Source organism: Pyxicephalus adspersus, chromosome 6, assembly GCF_032062135.1.
Source record: "Pyxicephalus adspersus chromosome 6, UCB_Pads_2.0, whole genome shotgun sequence".
NCBI classification, from domain to species: Eukaryota; Metazoa; Chordata; class Amphibia; order Anura; family Pyxicephalidae; genus Pyxicephalus; species Pyxicephalus adspersus.
Window position 1 is genome coordinate 107,197,615 of NC_092863.1, and position 20,518 is coordinate 107,218,132.

At 40.9% G+C, this 20,518-nt stretch overlaps 2 protein-coding genes across 3 annotated transcripts in view; both read right to left on the bottom strand.

Annotated features, from left to right (window-relative positions):
- The window catches only part of LOC140332803 (uncharacterized), a gene marked incomplete in the record, with an annotated part of 11,528 nt that extends 8,563 nt beyond the window's left edge, over window positions 1–2,965 (bottom strand). The window contains 2 exon segments of the mRNA XM_072413996.1: window positions 571–663; window positions 2,856–2,965. Of these exon segments, the coding sequence (XP_072270097.1) occupies window positions 571–663; window positions 2,856–2,925 (163 nt within the window).
- A 3,476-nt stretch (window positions 2,966–6,441) lies between these two features.
- On the bottom strand, window positions 6,442–18,657 carry LOC140332349 (uncharacterized). Of its 2 annotated transcripts, none has more exons than XM_072413622.1 (11): window positions 18,596–18,657; window positions 18,364–18,475; window positions 16,575–16,640; window positions 12,789–12,890; window positions 12,155–12,247; window positions 11,550–11,883; window positions 10,200–10,540; window positions 9,548–9,580; window positions 9,301–9,455; window positions 8,558–8,643; window positions 6,442–7,058 (listed from the first exon to the last, which is right to left on the bottom strand). In XM_072413622.1, exons 2-11 carry the CDS (start codon window positions 18,419–18,421, stop codon window positions 6,869–6,871), a joined length of 1,458 nt encoding a protein of 485 aa, XP_072269723.1. In that variant the 5' UTR covers window positions 18,422–18,475; window positions 18,596–18,657; the 3' UTR covers window positions 6,442–6,868. The 2 variants fall into 2 exon arrangements, with proteins under 2 accessions (XP_072269723.1, XP_072269722.1); XM_072413621.1 differs by having other exon boundaries at window positions 18,570–18,646.
- Window positions 18,658–20,518: the final 1,861 nt, after the last annotated feature.

Consider the following 20,518-nt stretch of genomic DNA (forward strand, 5'->3'; position numbering starts at 1 on the left):
CGCTCCTCCAATGACCTACTAATGACTTCCTCACTCATAACCTCATCACACGCACGGATACAAGACTTCTCTAGAGCTGCCCCCACTCTCTGGAATGGTCTCCTCGTCCTATTCGGCTTGCTTCTACTCTCTGCTCATTTAAAAGAGCACTCAAAACCCATTTTTTCACACTTGCCTGCCCGTCTTTTGCCGTCTCCTAAAACTCTCACTACTTCCCATCATTACATATCTCCCATCCTATTGTGGATACTTCTCCCACCTCTGAGTAAGATCTTCTGGCCAGGGTCCTCTCCTCCTCCGGTGTCATGGTCTGTATCTGTCTGTAATTTGCAATGCCCTATTTACTGTACAGCGCTGCGTAATATGTTGGCGCCATATAAATCCTGTTTATTAATAATAATACAGTTGACATTCAAAAATGCGGCCTTCGACAAGCCAGAGCCTTTATTTTCCAGCATAGATTTCAGAGCGCATTTTCAAATTTACACATCTACACCTAAACTAGTGAGTAGTTGTGTATTGCGCCAGGCTGTCTCCCCAGAATATAATCATATTGATAATACAAATTACTTCTTAGCCATCTTCTCTCGGTCGTTCTCTGTTCTCCTTCATTTTGGGTATCTCTCTCAGGGGTGACATCACAGGAAGACAGCACAGATACATCTGTGGAAACCAAAAAACATTTCGGTATTCACACTCATTCCTAATTTTACGAGTATTTGGAATCAACTCTGCTCCTCTTAGGGCAGTTTCATAATTTGAGGTTTTATTCCACGAAAATCTTTCCCCCAGTAATCAAAACTGACCTATTGCAAAGTTCACATTCAGTTCCCGTTGTGCATGATTCTGATTTATTCTGTCTGGAATATGTTTTGGAAAGAAGCAATAAAGGGTATTCTGTTACCATTTGGATAAAAGCAGAAAATAGCCCCCACATTTTGCCCCACCTGACCCCCCATATCAGTACATACAATACAGTAATGATCATGAACTGACTCTTGTGATGAAGCAGAACCTGTTATGATATCCGCAATTTAATGTTTTGTTAGAGTAATTCCTGTTTTTTTTTTATTTTGGTCTTTTTGGAATACAATTTGTCTCATGATAGGAAATGAGTCAATGTGTTCCTTCTATAAACATATTTTTAGAGCAATTTATCTAATTTATTAATATGAGGCTTATCTAATGGCTTATAGAAGACAAAAACTCCCCTCTGTCTCCTTCTCAATGATGGTGACTAGGTGTGAATCTAGTGCTGGGCTTTCTTGTTGGGTAGCCGGGTATGTGCAGCACAGACTGCGACATAGATCAAGTCATGAAATGATTGTGAAATAATGATTTTATACCATGAATTAAAAATAATAATTAATACAGACTAGGAGTGTTTTAAAAAAATCTGGTCAGATCAGTCAAGTATTCTGATTGCATTAGGAATTTTGAGTAGGAATAGATAGTTTCTTTTAATGGCGGGTATAGTATGGCTCATCCAATCTGGCGACCACACAATGATGGGTATAGCAATGTCAGATCAGAACTTGGATTGATCAAGGTCTGAACCATGGGTGAAATAGCTCCAGGTCAAAATTGACTTCACTATATAACCAGTTTACACTGTGGTTCTGTCACTGAGGTCTACACTGAGGATCTGCCACAGAGGTCTGCATTGAGGGTCCACATGAAGGTCTAAACTGAGGTTCTGTCACAGAGATCTGCTCTGAGGATCTGTCACCAAGGTCTACATTGGGGTCTGTACTGAAGTTTGCACTGAGGGTCTGCATGGAGGTCCTCACTGAGGGTCTGTCACGGAGGTCTGCACTGGAGGTGTGCATGAAGGTCTACAGTGAGGGTCTGCCATTGAGGTCTGCACTGGAGGTATGTACAGAGGTCCAAACTAGAGGTCTGCCACAAAAGTGTCCACTGGAGATCTGTCACTGAGGTCCACACTAAGGTTCTGTCACTAAGGTCCAGAAATACATCTTTGTTATCACTTTCTTTGCTATTCAGAGTTTGATCATATGTTGGAGAGATGAACTCGCTATATTAGGTTTTATTGATTTGTTGTAAAAATTCCTCAAATTAGCCACAATTCATATGTCCATGTGAAAGCATTGCAATACATTTACAGACATTCACTACATTGAATCCAGCTGAGTATAAAACCAGTGAAAATACATATTATTTTTATTTAAATCCATTATAGGACAGATTTTATTACCAATTACCAAACAGTGTAAAGGAGCTAATGGGGGCTGGAATATCTGGTTTATGGATGGGGTGCGGGGTGAAGACTAGGCATCGACTACTAGAAATGGATCAGTGCAAGAACCAGATCACACACAGAGCTACCAATAGAAATATCTGACTAAGGTCAGAAGCGGGCTGTGCTAGACCAATCACTGTGCAGATTTATTTTTCCCAAGCTGGAAATATTCTTAGCTAACCCAACACTGACAGAAATCAGCAGAATCATATGAAAGTCTGTTCAGAGATACAGAATTGGCATAATCCGCAATGAATCCCTAGGTCCCAGGTGACGTCTAGGGGACCCAGCTACATCCTCCATGCTGCAGTATAGCTGGCTGTCCCTTAATACGGGGCAATATATTTGTCAGAAGCTGCTTGTCCAATACAGAATACACAATATCCATAGCAAGGCATCTTCAAATGTCTATTCCCCAACAAAGCTGCCAAAGCGGCCATCCTCTAGCAATTAATAATTTGTGGATTCTCTCAATGACAATCCACAGCAACCAATCACATCCCTCCTTCCATCCAATAAACTCACACAGAATTATAAACTCTCTGGCTACAAATCTTATCATCAATAACACGTCTGATAGATAAATTCCACCTACCTCCATTTTTCATTTCATCCATCTCCATGATTTCACAGATTGGTAGGTGCCTCCATCTGTCATGTCTCATTTATCGGGAAGATGAGCAATGAGAACGAGGAGGATTTACTGTATGAGAAGAGGAAGCAGAAGACTGAAATCTATTGTATTGGATTTTATAGAATTTATTAGATATCATATTAGGGAAATATAATTACATCAGCAGAATTTCCCACCCCGGGTGATTGTGAGACACAACAGGCCACTTATTCCAAGCTGAACTCCAGACAGATAAATACCGATTTGTCATATCTCTATATTTATTGGAAACCCTTTTATATGTGCAGAGCTGTTACTAATTCCTGTAAAAGTCTGGATTGTCTTTGTATTGCTTTCCTGTATTGGCAGAAAGAGCCAGCAGTTAGTAAAGCCCATACTGTCAGTCTAACAAAATGAACAATCTTACAGGAGGGCAGAAATGTCAGATAACATGGGCGATGTTATTGCTCGGTGTTAAAAATCAGAAAAATGACCCCAACACTAATCTAAACCTTTCCCTTGCACCCCCACAAGACACAATATTTTTTTTCCTATTAGACTGCTAGGAGTTTGTGGCCATCCCCTGATCTTTGTAAATAAATAAGTCATGTGATTATGATGCCATGGATTTGGTTCACCAACAACGTTTTTACTGATCTCAAGGTCAAACAAGGACATGTGTATCGGGAAGTCATGTGACTATGATGGGGCATCAAATCATTCTCACCCACCTGCCAGTTCCTCATGTTCTACCTAGAAAGGTTTTCACCCAAAATTCAACCCAACTTTTATCACAGATTTACAGGTTTTCCACACTGGATTCAGAATATATAATTCATGAATGAAAATTGATTTACGCATTTTCTAATTAAACATTGAAATGTACATTTTAGGTAAAAGGTGAATTCTGGAAACATCTAAAAAATAGACTCCTATGAGATTTTATAACCAAAACATTTATAGACTTTGACACAAAGGTTCTTTTAAATTAGGATATATATGTATGTATATGATTTTTAAATAAAATGTTAGTTTTTGTTACTGTTTTAAATAAACTGGTAAAAGAGGGGGGGCTCCCATTGACTCTGAAAGAATTTGGTGCAGATTTATAGGGGGAACCATTGGATTGTCATAAAACGCCAATATTACTTGTACATTACCAACACATTTGTGTATGCCCCATTCATAAGTGGAGATCAATGGACTATTTACTAATGGCAGCATAAATATAAAGTTTAATAACCACTGTATGGGGGTCTACCGGTGATCTCAATAGTAAACAGTGGAGGTTGGTTTTTTATATATCATCGTGATTATTATGTTGGAGATTGAACAGTTTTTAAAAGCACTTGTTTTTATCGAACTGGATTCTCATTAACTATAAAAAGTATCCATCGAAAGAAAATAAATGCAGAATATCACATATACTTCTCACTAAACCTAAATCTGCAGGGGGATAATGGTACCCGGTACCTCTGAGTCGACCATGGTGCCTCCATTTTTGGACCAGCTTAGAACATGAATCCAAACTTCTGTCAACAAACACTGCTATTTAATTCTTTATATCAGGGAAATAATCCATTGCCCTATTTAAAGCTTTACAAACCGGCAACTCACACAATACTGGCAGCAAGTGAAGTTTGGTCCTCCCTATTTACAAAAGTTTGCTTCAAAATGTTGCTTCAAGGAGGCTGCAGAACAAGAATACAATTTTTCAGGTTCATGATTTTCTGGGTCTGCCTAGAAAAGGAAATTGAACTTCCTGGAACTAATCTAAAATGTTCTCATGTATATTTTTATTCCTGTACAAATATTGTGTTTTATAAAAGTCTTTTAAAACTGTTAAGGAGAAGCTCAATGAAGTTGTAACAAAATAACTTTGTAGATTAGTTGGATTTGGTGTTACCGATCCCCAATCCCGTTGGTCTAGGGGTATGTTTCTCTCTTTTGGTGAAAGGTCCCTCTCAGGTTCAATTCCCCCATGTGCCCCCTGTTTAGCTTCCAGCATTCAAATCGCAAGGTAAAGAAAACACTTTGGGGTCCGAGGGTGTTTATAAAGCTTGGTTTGAGAATTTGGCAAGAAAACCTCGGGTTTCAAGTCTTCACTTTGCCTGAGAAATCAGAAAACATGACATTTCTTCTTCTGGGGAATAGTTGGTTTTGGCTTTATGTCATATAGTAATCTATTTTGTTCTGTAATACTGTGCAGCTTCTTGCAAACTTGCTAAAATGCTGTAAAGTGTGTAACAATGACCAATATTGTGAAGTCGTAATGTGTGTGTGTGTGTATATATATATAAATAAATGTACAAAGTTTAAATTCACTGAAGCAGAATTAATTTTCTGCACACAGAAGTTGTCCCATAGTTGCACATTTCATTTAGTTAGTAAAGTACTCGGGTTCAACAATCAGCATTGGATGATTTTGCATGTGACTTGTACTGGTGAACATTACTTTACTTCATTTATATTATACTTTAATTGGCATCATTAGATGAGAATGGGTCAGCTGCAATAAAACCCAAAGTCTGACCGATTCTACCTTCTTACGGAGATTGATTTTTTTTTCAATTTTTTTCAAAATTCTAGTGATTGTACACCATTTATGCTGGGGGAAGGGCAAACCATTCCATGCATTGCCATTGTAGAGGATATGGACTTCTATTTCAACAGAAAATAAGTTTAACTCTGCAATGGTGATGTTCATAATATCACTGTAGATTTGGTTTAAAATAGTAAACTTGAATCAGCAAATATAACCCTGGTTAGCTTCATCAATCTATAGCTTGCAATCGAGTAGGCCTTCATTTGGACATGGAGACTGCCCCAAGGGATCCATGGAATGGGGTAATATGGCTGAGAAACAAGATCATCAACATCACTAATATTAGATGTAAGTATCAGTCAAAGGGTTTTAGTGGCTAATAAAGCCTTAGGGGACATTCCCAGTATTGGGGCCATTCTCATCCCACATTTACAGTCCAATATAGAACATGGAGGATATATTCTGTGGTATGGAATTTTTCACTGATCGTTTACCAACATTGTGTAAAATATGGAACATCTGTATCACACCTATACCAGAGAATCCAAAGATCGTATTCTGTATTACTGCACTACGATAGAACCTGGGTTCCCTGAAGGGAGCAGGGATTGTTGGATGCCAGATTTTGTATATGTGACATATTGGGGGTGATTACCGAGGCAGTCAGACCTCAAGGCTCATCTGGCCTGGGTAGGCTTTTACCCCCAAGGATAGAATCCTGCAGGAGCTCTCATTTCAGGATGGGGACATCTCCCAGTCTGCGTTGGAGGCATCATTATTGTATCATTATAAGTGTATTAGGACTTTACATGCTGAAAGAAGTTGGACCGAGTAAACCTGTGGTCGATTCTGGAGTCAACCCATCCAGGACCTGGATCCATAGTCTCTGCTATTGGTGTGAGTGCTGCTCAACAAACTGCTATAAATGTGTGTAATGACTTGCAGTGTACAATACTTAAACCCTAGACCCAGTTTAATTGTATTTTACTGCACCCCCACCCCAAAAAATGGGAACAGTTGTTTAAAAGATTAAAATGGATGTTTATTGCTGTAGTTTTGATTTACAAAGCATTAGATCCAGGTAAAGACATTGCTTTAACATTTGCAAATTGGAGTATTGTGCTGCTCGATATATTGATATAATATTGATAATCTATTAGCTCTAAATGGTAAAATACAAGAACACCCCCAGAATACATTTGGATGCTTGCGCTATAACTTCTGTGGTTGAGGCCTTCTCTATACTGGAAGGTCCAGGTAAGTGTCTCCAATATATTCTGGGAATGGAAATTAAAATGGAAGGTTTGTAAAAATACTTCATGTTAAAACAATTTCTAATTACACAAATCATTATGGGAAAAAAAATGGCAGCGGGCCACTCGGAATGTCTCATTGGAGGCTCCAATTGGCTGCTGCGGTGCAGTCTTTAATACATCCATCTGTCAGGACATCAAGGTTGTGGGATCTCCTCTCCGAGGATGCCCAGGTTCTCCCCAACACAGCGCATATCCTCCACTCCCAATCTGCACTTCTGCCCTTTCTTCTGACAGATCCATGGCAGAAGCTTCCCACACGGCTGGATCTCCAGGGCAGGTGAGGCCTTGACACACAAATCTGGTGTACTGGACCAGAAATCCATCCTATGAAGAAAAGAACATTGCCCTGAGATCTCTGCACTGTGTGTATTATTCCCAGCACCAATATATACACCATGGTGGACATGGAAGATCCAGGATGGCAGAAGACAATTTTAAAGTGGACCTGTTCCTGCTTGTCTTCATTAACAGGGAAGCGTACAACTTCTATAGTTTTAGTAGACAGTTCACATTTTTCTTCATGGAACCAGAACTTGAGGTCTTTAGACATATTAGCCTACCAAATTAGAATCAAGAGACAGTCCTTCTTTTTTTTTCTTTTTAATATTATCATCTAGATTAGAAGAACCAAAGATTTGGAAGGGACATTGGAAATGATCAAGTGATTACCAGCATGCGCTGAAAGATTCTGATGTCACTTGCAATGAGAAAGATCATATAGAGATTGGTATAAGAATAAGGTCGTCACTGATTGGAGGGTTTTTACTCAGGGCTAAGCTGCACCAAGACTGGACAGGGTGCAGCGATGGGGTGGTCCAAAAACTTAGAACATATACGTAAGCTATAGATAATATATTTAGGTTCTATCATCTTTGCAAAATGAGAATTGATGTAAAAATTGGCATTCGCTGGTAGATTGTATTATGGGACTAACAGAGTATTTCCGAAAAGTGACCAAGCAACAAAAAAAATCCCACCATTGTCCATAATTTGACCGAGGACTCCAAGTCCTGGGCCCTAGAGCAGGATACAGGTTATGGAAGAACCATCTAGAGTTCTACACCAGACTGTACAGGTGAAAGTGAAGGCAATAAAGATACAAAAAAAGGAGCATGCACAGCTATGGCAGGGTTTGGTCATTTAGGGAGATTAAGGAGTCAAGACTTTTTAAAGCTAAGAAGGGAAAACATGGAATCAGAAATGAGGGAAGATTTCCATCTATACTACAAGTAGACCAATGGATTCCTCAGAGGCAATGATTCACAGATCCAAAGCCAATCCATTCCTCCAGTATTTCCAGCCCAAAATTTACAGGTAAAGTGATGAAGAATCCTGAATTCTCCATGGTACCATACAGTGCCGGGGGATAGGACTTTCCTTTAAGTAAAATTTGAACAATGAATAGCTGATTTCATGAAGAAAGTATTGCCAAGGACTGGGGAATAGAATGAGGTTCTTTATTTTTGTAAATCAAGCAGCAAAGTTTTGTCATAGGTCAGCCCTGGTTAACAAAGCTGAAGCCAATTACCAAGTGACATCAGCTTGTGATAAGTTATACTCGGCCCCCCTAAGGGCTTGGTCAGATATGAGGAAACTACAGACAGATGAGATTTTCCATCTGATTTTATATGGTTGGATACATAATAGTCAGTATGTGGGTTAGCACTAATTCTCTTCTCATCCCCATACCAGAAGGGGGTATTTTCTAGCAAACCGAGTAAATTTGGGCAAGTTTCTAGTTCCTCTTAGGATTTAGGCGTGGTGTCAGTTCAGATCATTAGAAGCTCACTGGATTCCTGGCAGGACATTTCTCGAGTACTCACTGGATGCTGCCATCTGACCACTTCCAGGTTTCTTCGTGTTTACTCAGACCGATCCAGAAACTTCTTCCATCCTTCTCAATCATCATCTGCAAGCCAAGAAATAAATGTAGAGAAGTGTTTATCAGGATTTGTAATGAATGATCTAAGAAACTCTTTTCATGCAAAAAGGCAGCTAAACTATGAGAAGGTGCAATGCAGCGTGCAGGGGGTGAATTCAGAATTCTCCAGGGATTATCATCCCCGAAATTATTTTATTACACCATTACCTGCACTTCCTGGTGGGCACCTGTTCTGTAAGGTGGTCCATGTTTGCCTCACATCTCAGTACCAGAAAGTAACATATAAGAATACTTTATCATTTCTATCTATAACGGTCCTTGAACTTCCTATGGTTCTGCAAACCGATTTTGCGAAACTATTGGAAGAACGAGGAAATTATAAAAGGAGGATTCACAGGATTCCCTGGTATTAATTAACCTCTAGTACCAGGGATCTTCTCAATGAATGCAACCGTGGCTGCATTCATTGAGAACAGTGTGCGATCCCCGGCACTAGAGGTTATTAACTTCTAGTGCCGGGGATCGTACACGGTTCTAAAAATCAGAGAGATTTTTTTTTTAATTATAAAATTTTAATGAATTTAACTGGCTGTTCTTGCTTAAAATGTCAGTAAGCAAGAACGGCCAAATTTGCCTCGAGATTGAGTTTTAAAAACTCCCTCGCTCATCCCTAGTCATTGGTACCTTCAGGGTGCGGTCACTGTCCTGGATCTTGGCCAGTGTGGCATTCTTCTTCTTGCAGTCCTCGGCAGCCTTGTATCGAACGTCATTCATATCGGAGAAATAATAACAAGTCTCCTCTACCTGCTTCCAGCCACCTGAACAGGTGGAAGCCATGTCTATGGAAGACGGGGGTGGGGGGGGCTGTGTATTAGGATCAGAAACTGCCATTATACAATGAGTTCTTTAATATGCAGAAACAAGAACTTACCGTGGTGCAGCTCCAAGCCAGTCACATGATAACCTAAAATAGAGAGAATATTAAGGCGCACTCTAGTCAATTGTATTACTGATAGTATACTCCATGACCACACATGATGGAATCTCCTATAGGGCTTTTCCAACTTTGGCCAAGTGAAGGACAATAATGATCTCTTCATTACATACTGTGAACAGATGTCTCATATTCCTAATGCCCTACAAAATGAACAAGTGTGTGAGCAAGTTTTATGTACAAAATAGGGCCCTGGGCATACATGAAGAGGGAACTTGATGAACATTGTGAGTTGGAACCCTGAAGAAGGTGGGGGTATAGTACAAAATTCAAGGTTAACCATTAGCTTTCCTGCTGCTTCTGGAAGTGTCCATTAGCCTAGTGACTCCTTTATCACCATAGGAATAGATTGGTGAAAGGAACCACTAAGCATGGTGGTGCATCCAGCAAATTGAGACCCATGCAAGCAGAAGAGGTAAGTGTTCACTTATTCCATTATAGACTCAGCATATTTGGTGGAAGTCCTGACTCATGTAACAGGCCATTATCTAGACAACGTTATGGTTTAAGACTCAGAATCAAAAAGGAATATTTTTAATAACTAGAATGTATTTGAATTCATGCCAATTAATGTTTGTTATACACTCACAGCTTTGGTGGAAGCACTGGGCAGCTCCACCCAACTTGTTCTTCAGATCATTCAGCCCCTCTTCCAGGTTGCTCATCCAGTCCTCCAGATCACTCAGCCGCTCTATCATGTTGCCCATCTTCTTGAGTCCCTCTTGTGAGGTCTCCATGCTCTCCTGTAGGTCACTCTGAACTTTGTGGATTGTCCTCTTTGTGTCGCTGATTTCTATGTCCCTTTTAGACATACTGTCCTCATTTGCCTTCAGCTTCTGCTTGACATCAGAGATTGAATCCTTCATGGAAGAGATGGCCTCCTCGGCATTCACCCATCGCAAGTTGACCGATTCCAGAATGCCTTCACACCTTCAGTGTTAAAGGGACACATCAGGTAAAATACAATATTAGATGTTCACTTAAGTAATTATTTTTTCACCAAACCCATTCTTGCCAGAGAACATAACTAGTCATTTTGGTGGAGAGACTGGAGGAGCCCAGCCATAATTAACTTGAATAACACTGACCTTACAAAGTACATAGTACTGTCCCCAATGGTTCCTGCCATGGTTATGTCCTTAACACAGACTAGACAGCTTTTTTTGGTATGTGGAAGGAAATCCATGCAAACACAGAGACAACATACAAACTGCTTGCCAAGATTTGAACGTGGGAGCCAGCACAATGAGAATACATTAGCTGAACTGCGTAACCTGATGAGAGATGACTTAGGAAACAAATGTTTCTTTTCTGATGGCATATTGGGCAGTACAAGGCATATAGTCATTGCAAGTTTCTCCTCCCAAGATCTGAAAAATTTAAAGCCAGAGTGAAATTGTGCCATGGCAAATCACCTCCTTTCCACCAATGGTCAGCAATGATATAGGTTGGCTCCAAGTCCTTGTGAATGAGAAGAGAAGGTTTATTCTCCACATACACAAATCCTTAGTAGTAATGTGAAAAACCACATTAGTTCTAGGAAAGGATGTTTCTGGAGTAGATTGCAGCATGTTTTGTTAATCCCCCTCCACTTTGCTTTGGATTAACTGCACATTTATGGCAAGTTCCTTTTTTGTTAAATTTAATAGATTTGTTTACCAGTTGCAGACTACGGACATCTGATACAAGATCCTGCATGGAGTAGGCCGTCTGATATCTCAGTTAATGTAAATACTAATACACATCTAGTGATAGGAGTGGTCCATGGTGCTGACTGAGGGATATGACCAAGTTCGGAGTAAATTGCTGAAGGCTGACAAACTCAAATTACAAATTAAGTGACAGCATTCCAGCCAGAACAAATTGGACGTAGTGAAGATGTCCAACTGGGCAATTCTGACAAATATATTGATTGACATTCCACAAAGCTATAAATTACCTGGTTAGTTCATTTTCCCTTTCTTGCAGCTTCTTTATGGCAACCCCGAGATCTACTTTTAGTTCCTTTGCTTTGTTCTCCGTCTTCACTTTCTCCTGCATGGCCTTTTCCAGTTTTTTGTTGGCGCTCCTCCCTTCCTCTCGACTCTTCTGTAGATCACTCTTGGTTACTTCCAGCTCCGCTTTGGTTCCTGTCAGGGTTTCCTGAAGTTCTTTAACTGACGAGGCCTCAGTAGGGAGCTCATTAGAGAGACTAAGATTTGGAGATCCTTGTTTCTGTCGTAATGGCCCCAATGTATTGGCGGGGTCCACATGCTCCTGAGATGCCTGAAATACTTGAGGATACAGAATTATAATGATACAATATAATTATAATACCAGTCCGACTTATTAAGTGAAAGCTTAAATCTGTACAACACTGTGGTATAATCAGCGCCATATAGATGTATAATAGTGTGTGACTGTGGTGGGACGAATAGAGTGTCAGCTCCTCTGTTTAGAGACTGATGGCAGTGGTTGGAGTTCTCTGTGCAGTGGTATATGTCAGTGCTACCCGTAACATGGCAGGTTGATAGGCTGCAGGATCTTCTGGACATAAAGACTTACATTTTGTGGACAGAGCAATTATGACAATCAGGGACATCATGGAGAAGACACAAAGAGCGACAAAGACATAGCGAGACGGACCAACCCAGAATCCTGAACAAAGGAGAATGTAGAGATTAGGACACATTGAACATTACATACTGCAAACAATTGTGTGTAATAATACTGGGGTGTGCATTGGTCAGATAACACCGTTTCCCACATGAGGGTGGATTCTTATGGCTGTAAGGTTACAATAATGAAAAATTCCCATTACCATAGCCAGACAAAGGGCCACCATAGGCCTTTGCCACCTTTCCATAGATCCAGACATTGGCCACCAATCAGAAATTATTTAGTAAATGGAAGCACTTAGCCTGGTTTCTGATTGGATATTATGGGCAGTCTGATGAATGGCAAACTGGTACTGTACCCATTTTGCAGTGGGAATACAGTTTTTACCACCTCCAATAATGGTTTGGCCAATAGTGTTGCCAGGTGAAAGGGACCCGGTGACAAGGAGATGTGACAAACTGCCTTAGGGGGCCCTAAATCAGCACGGGTCATACATCGGAAGGAATTAGAAACTACTCCTCCTCATTATCACAGATCATTGGCAGGCAGTGCCGGACTCATCCACATTCACCCATGGTACCTTTATCCTTTGGTTGACCTGACGTCTCTCCTCCATGGACTTCTTTCACAGGAGTGACATTTTTGTATCTTTTTTCCAACTTTCCACAATCCAAGGCAGTATCTGTAAATGAGAACAAGCCAATTACATCTTGTATGGTCACCATAAATATTTACAAAGTAAAAACAATAAATGGTATGTCTTATGCTTCATGTCTCTGTCCCAATATGTTCATGACTAGACAACCCCTATCCGAGGTCTGCTTATTCCCCAATTCCTATGGCTACAATTCATGCTCAGAATGTCATTCTGTGCAAAGAATCCGGAGTTTTCTGAGGAGGCAGCGAGCTGGCATGTATTAGGAAGGGAGGCTAGAGATGAATGGGAGGGCAGGGGAACTGGTTAAATGTTTGGAGGCTGAAGGAGGATTTCTCCAGTTGATGCCATCACCAAACATAAAATTTTTATAAACGATTATTAGAAGTTGTGACAAATTAGAGATGAGAATATATTCCATTATTGATTGGGGACACAATGTAATGAGTGGACAGGAAGTGGATGATATCACACATTGGACACCAAATTCATTGTCCAATCACATTCTACAGAAATTCAGATGTGGGTGGGAGGAAAACTAACCCCCGATTGGTTAAATGCCAGCCACCCCCCAGCAAGGTTGCTACTATTATTTTTTGGACATGGTCCATTGGAGTCACTTTGCTTGGACGTGGGCACGTGACTCGACTACCATGTTATGGGTGAAGCGTCCAAACACTTCCAAATTCTAATTTGTTTCTGCACTTTTATAAATTAAACAGCCCAGTTAGTTGGGATCACACAGAAACCAATTAAAACAGAAGAATTTATTAAAAAATGGAGCATCTCACTACTATCCTGACCACACTATTGTTACCAAACTTGTCAGCAACATGTATGGTGCTATTCATATCTGGAAGAAGGATGAGGTCGCCCTCATATGGGGAGGGGGTATTTACATCGGCCAAAGGACAATACTATTACCATTCTATGTATACATACAGAGACTTATGAACTGATAACTTCCAGCCTCCCTCTCAGCTATTGCCTCAAAAATCATGGACTTTATACAATCAATCTCCTCTGTAATGGGAAGGGCAGCAAGCTGAGAAATATTGGGTTTTATTCTTCCCCCTATGGGATGGGAAATGGAGATCTCCATGTCTTACCTTTATTAGGTCAGGGAGTCTTGAGTGGCTGGGGGTCCATACAAATGTTACCAGTCCATCAAGGGGGGTGGGTGGGGCCATTTTACCCCTATATAAGCCCCCTTTGGCCAGGACCCCCACACATTCAGGGCTCCAAGGATCCAGAAAGGATTGTTAGTCCCAACATTTCTCCTTCAGTCCCTCCACAACAATGAAATGCCATTTACAGATATTTCATCTGCTGCTCTACCAATAGAAGTTCAATGATGGCAGCACATTTCCCAGAATCAATGTTTATAAACTTCTTTGCTTCCCTTCTAGTAAATGATGAGTGAGCAGAATATGAAATACTTTCCTTTGTCTTAATACAATGTGTTAACTTTATCAGTACATCATTGGAAGAATGGCATCCATCATTTTACAGCACCCCTCCCCCACACTTTATTTTTTGGACTGCAATTGTTGTACTGCCCCCTCCCCCTCAGAGCCCCATTGTTGTACTACCCCTCAAGTGTCTAGCCCCCTGTGACTGTACAGATCCCCACCGAACAGGTGGAAGCCATGTCTATGGAAGACGGGGGGGGGGGGGGGGCTGTGTATTAGGATCAGAGTCTGCCATTATACAATGAGTTCTTTAATATGCAGAAACAAGAACTTACCGTGATGCAGCTCCAAGCCAGTCACATGATTACCTAAAATAGAGAGAATATTAAGGCGCACTCTAGTCAATTGTATTACTGATAGTATACTCCATGACCACTCATGATGGAATCTCCTATAGGGCTAATCCAACTTTAGCCAGATGAAGGACAATAATGATCTCTTCATTACATACTGTGAACAGATGGCTCATATTCCAAATGCCCTACAAAATGAACAAGTGTGTGAGCACGTTTTATGTACAAAATAGGGCCCTGGGCATACATGAAGAGATAACTTTATGAACATTGTCAGTTGGAACCCTGAACAAGGTGGGGGGAGGGGAAAATGCAAGGTTAACAATTAGCTTTCCTGCTGCTACTGGAAGTGTCCATTAGCCGCGTGCCCCATAGAACACAAAGGTTCTTCCTAGGGACTCCTTTATCACTATAGGAAGAGGTTGGTGAAAGGAACCACTAAGCATGGTGGTGCATCCAGCAAATTGAGACCCATGCAAGCAGAAGCGGTAAGTGTTCACTTATTCCATTTGGTGGAAGTCCTGACTCATGTAACAGACCAATATCTAGACAACGTTATTGTTTAAGACTCAGAATCAAAAAGGAATATTTTTATTAACTAGAATGTATTTGAATTCATGCCATTAATGTTTGTTATACACTCACAGCTTTGGTGGAAGCACTGGGCAGCTCCACCCAACTTGTTCTTCAGATCATTCAGCCCCTCTTCCAGGTTGCGTACTGCCCCCCCTTCTAGCAGTGTCCGGCCCCCCCATTACATACCAGCATGATGATACTTCCAGACACCCCCGTCTCTAACTTCCTTTTTAAAGAATTCCTGTTCACCCTGTAAAGTCATAGCTCTAACTACAGCTGTAGCAGATCACATGACCTCTATGGGGCCCATAGTCGGCTCCTTCACAATTACTGGAGACCATACCAGGACATTGGGACACAAATTTGAGTGAAATTACTACAATGTTGCCAATTGGCATGGCTTTCTAGTGTAGTAGTAGTGCAGTATAGTGTCTTTCCAAAAAAAGGAAAACAGGGGCCCCTAATGGGTTTTTTTATAGGGCCCTTTGCACAAACTGATAGTTCTCAGGAATTATTTAAAACAAGCGGACCACCAACTGAAGTCACCAATGGAAGAGAAACCATTCACAGAACATAACCAGCCTCAGCAATTGGATATACCATGAGCCGCCACCCACACTGACCAATCACATCCCTTCTTTCATCAGATAGGCCCCTCAGTGAAGGATCATTTTCACTCACCACATGATCATTCACCATAGATAAATCATAGTTACCATCCTGTTGGTACTCCTTCACGTTGTTGTTGATTTTCAGCTCGGAGGCGGCGTTGTCAGCCATATCTATCCCAAATAGCAGACGGGCGAGGGATGAGGAGATTTATTGCATGAGAAGAGGAAGGAAACTCACTTTAGACTAAAGACTATTATATAACATTTCAAAGATTCTTGTTGTTATGATTTTATTTCCTCATTAGATGTGACAACAATCCCCCCCCCCCCCCTCCTCCCCAGGGATAATAATAAACAATTAACTGCCCCCCCCCCCATTACATACCAGCATGATGATACTTCCAGGCACCCCGTCTCTAACTTACATCTTAAAGAATTCCTGTTCACCCTCCAGTCTCACCCTCACCCTACAGTCATAGCTCTAACTACAGCTGTAGCGGATCACATGACCTCCATGGGGCCCATAGTCGGCTCCTTCACAATTACTGGAGACCATACCAGGACATTGGGACACAAATTTGGTTGAAATTACTACAATGTTGCCAATTGGCATGGCTTTCTAGTATTTGGCTTTCTAGTGTAGATGTCGGTGCCACCCACACCGACCAATCACAACCCTTCTTTCATCAGATAGGTGCCTCAATGAAGGATCATTTTCACTCACCACAGGATCATTCACCATAGAGAAATCATAGTTACCATCCTGTTGGTGCTCCTTCACGTTGTTGTTGATTTTCAGCTCGGAGGCGGCGTTGTCAGCCATATCTATCCCAAATAGCAGACGGGCGAGGGATGAGGGGATTTATTGCATGAGAAGAGGAAGGAAACTCACTTTAGACTAAAGACTATTATATAACATTTCAAAGATTCTTGTTATGATTTTATTTCCTCATTAGATGTAACAACAATACCCCCCCACTCCTCCCCAGGGATAATAATAAACAATTAACTGGAAAACATAAAGAATAACCCTACAAAGAGACCCCCAACCTTGTCCATCCTAAAGTGCACCTGTCACCAGTTATGGCATGATTTCTTGTACTCCCCCTTACAATGCATTGACTGCTTTTCTAGAGAGATGACGCCATCTTTGTTAAATCATCATGCAAAATGTCCAACTTCTCCAACTAAGGTGCCAGCCATTACATTCTGGTGTCAGAACCTCTGACACAGATCAGTCCATGTGATTGGTTACAAAGTTGGAAAAGATGTTCCTGTTAATTATCTGCCAACTTTCTGAGCAAGATTTGTGAGCTTTCTGAGTTGGATCTGGAAGGAAGAGGGCCGATTTAAGGGAACAATGGCCGATCACTGAACCTTACACCCAGCTCTGGGGACAGCGAGTGGCGGATCTCAGCAATTAGTAAAGTGACATTACCCCAATCTGATCAGATTAAACGGAACCAATGCCCAGTGGTGAATAGGAGAATGAAAGGTCTTTCAGCCTAAATTTTCCTTTAATCTACAGACAGAAGCATTTTCCCCATTTGGCACACATTCCTGCATGCTTCCTCTAACTTCCCCAATAAGGAATGCTTGCAATGAAAGAGAAGATCATAAAATAATGAAGATTTCAAATTTCCCAGAAGTCTGTGGTCAATAAAAGGAGCATCAGATGGCCATTACCATTATACCTATAGATAGCACAATACACAGGGCCACAATGCACAGGGCCACACCACCAATTACTCTTCAAAAACTTAACACAAATGTTGGGGGTTTAACACTTATGGGCATAAATTACAGTGACTGCAGTCGGACATCTCGCAACACTTATCACGTGTTTCTGGACGGGTTTTATGAATTTGGGAAATACAGAAATTTGGAAACGTTTTATCAAGGGGGGAAAGATATACACCATAGTATCCAATAATATACCCTAATCTATTCACAATCTGACCATACCAAAATTATGCCTCACAAATCAGAATGTTACCACTTCAACCCAATTATTAATAATCAGAGGGGGTGATCCAGCTTGATAATAGGATAGCAGACATGGCGTAAGATTATCCCAGAGAATTGTGGGACAATGTGCCTTACCCCCACCAAGATACACACAAGCTGATCCTTTTAGAAGGATGAATGTGCGGCAACACACTGCAGTATTCTCTTTTGAGGTTTCCTCTTCTTTCCATTGGTAGATTTCATTTTTACAATGTAGAGAAGACAAAAAGAAAACCCTTCAGGAGAAGAGACAAAATTAAATAAATGTGGAACTCTCAAACACAAAGACCCTCACCAGAACAATTGGAGTGAGAGTGGCAGGGACAATATCCTGGGGTAAACAATACCTAATTAGGGTCCCTCAGCCCAAAATGACAAATTGGGGGCCACACAAGGTTCATGGTTATGGTTTACCTACCTATAGGGCACCTGTGGACTATTTGACTCTGTAAATATTCAATGGCAATAACATAAAGAGATAAAACAAACATTCACCCAAAGAGGTTACAGATTAAGACATCACAAAGACATGAAACATTACCAGATTGGATGAGGACATCACAGTTCTTGATGAATGGGGAAGTAACGGTTTCTGACATGTCTATGGAGACATTTGTCCTTCCCACCCACAACCAATGCTAAGGTGCAGCAGCCTGTAATGAGTTCACAAAGAGACATAAATATAAAAGTTTGACTTCACATAAAAGTTCAGGAGGATCAGACAAGATCTTTCACCAATTCCCAAACCTGAATCAGAAAGCTGTGCTCATCACCTGGCTGATAACCTATATATTCAGGGAACACACAACCAGGTTGGCTCTTCCTGAGATTTGTGTCTATAGGGATATAACAGGGGCAATGCTGATCACTTACCACCTAATTATCAATGCTCACCCTGAGTGGAGGCACCTGGTGCACCCCTCCCTAAGGACATCACTGGGTTCTTGAGTTTAGAAAGTTACATTTTACTAAAACCCCAAAAAATGGGCATTCTGAAAACTTTCCCACATTCATTTGTCTGGTGTTTCTTTGTTTTTTCTTTATTTTTGGGATGAGGTGATAGTGGGGTGTGCAGTCCCATAAGGTGCTTTAAATGGGGGTGGGGTGAGGTAGTCTTGATATTTGTGTATAAGATTGCTGGTTGTTGTACATACAATATGGAGGAGATTATAATATTATAATTCATCAGCACAGGATTTAAAACATTCCATAGCAGCCTAAGATTGTGTACTGAACCTCACCATGTGCAATGTGAAGTAGTTTTCCAGTTGCTGCTTTAAGCTGCGTACACACATGCAATATTTGTCGTTGGAAAGGATCTTTCACGATCCTTTCCAACGACAAAGGACTACACGATGCATGAACGATGCTGTACATACAGCACCGTTCATGCTCTCTCCTCCCCAGGGATAATAATAAACAATTAACTGGAAAACATAAAGGATAACCCTACAAAGAGACCCCCAACTTTGTCCATCCTAAAGTGCACCTGTCACCAGTTAGGTCATGATTTCTTGTACTCACCCTTACAATGCATCCACTGCTTTTCCAGAGAGATGACGCCATCTTTGTTAAATCATCATGCAAAATGTCCAACTTCTTCAACTAAGGTGCCAGCCATTACATTCCGGTGTCTGCACCTCTGATACAGATCAGTCCATGTGATTGGTTACAAAGTTGGAAAAGATGTTCCTGTTCATTATCTGCCAACTTTCTGAGCAAGATTTGTGAGCTTTCTGAGTTGGATCTGGAAGGAAGAGGGCCGATTCAAGGAAACAATGGTCGATCACTGAACCTTACACCCAGCTCTGGGGACAGCGAGTGCCGGATCCCAGCAATTAGTAAGTGACGTTACCCCAATCTGATCAGATCAAACAGAACCAATGCCCAGTGGTGTATAGGATAATGAAAGGTCTTTCAACCTAAATTTTCCTTTAATCTACAGACAGAACCATTTTCCCCATTTGGCACACATTCCTGCATGCTTCCTCTAACTTCCCCAATACGGAATGCTTGCAATGAAAGAGAGGATCATAAAATAATGATGATTTCAAATTTCCCAGAAGTCTGTGGTCAGTAAAAGGAGCATCAGATGGCCATTACCATTATACCTATAGATAGCACAATACACAGGGCCACAATACACAGGGCCACACCACCAATTACTCTTCAAAAACTTAACACAAATGTTGGGGGTTTAACACTTATGGGCATAAATTACACTGACTGCAGTCGGACATCTCGCAACACTTATCACGTGTTTCTGGACGGGTTTTATGAATTTGGGAAATACAGAAATCCAGTAATATACCCCAATCTATTCACAATCTGACCATACTAGAATTATGCCTCACAAATCAGAATGTTACCACTTCAACCCAATTATTAATAATCAGAGGGGGTAATCCAGCTTGATAATAGGATAGCAGACATGGCGTAAGATTATCCCAGAGAATTGTGGGACAATGTGCTTTACCCCCACCAAGATACACACAAGCTGATCCTTTTAGAAGGATGAATGTGCGGCAACACACTGCAGTATTCTCTTTTGAGGTTTCCTCTTCTTTCCATTGGTAGATTTCATTTTTACAATGTAGAGAAGACAAAAAGAAAACCCTTCAGGAGAAGAGACAAAATTAAATAAATGTGGAACTCTCAAACACAAAGACCCTCACCAGAACAATTGGAGTGAGAGT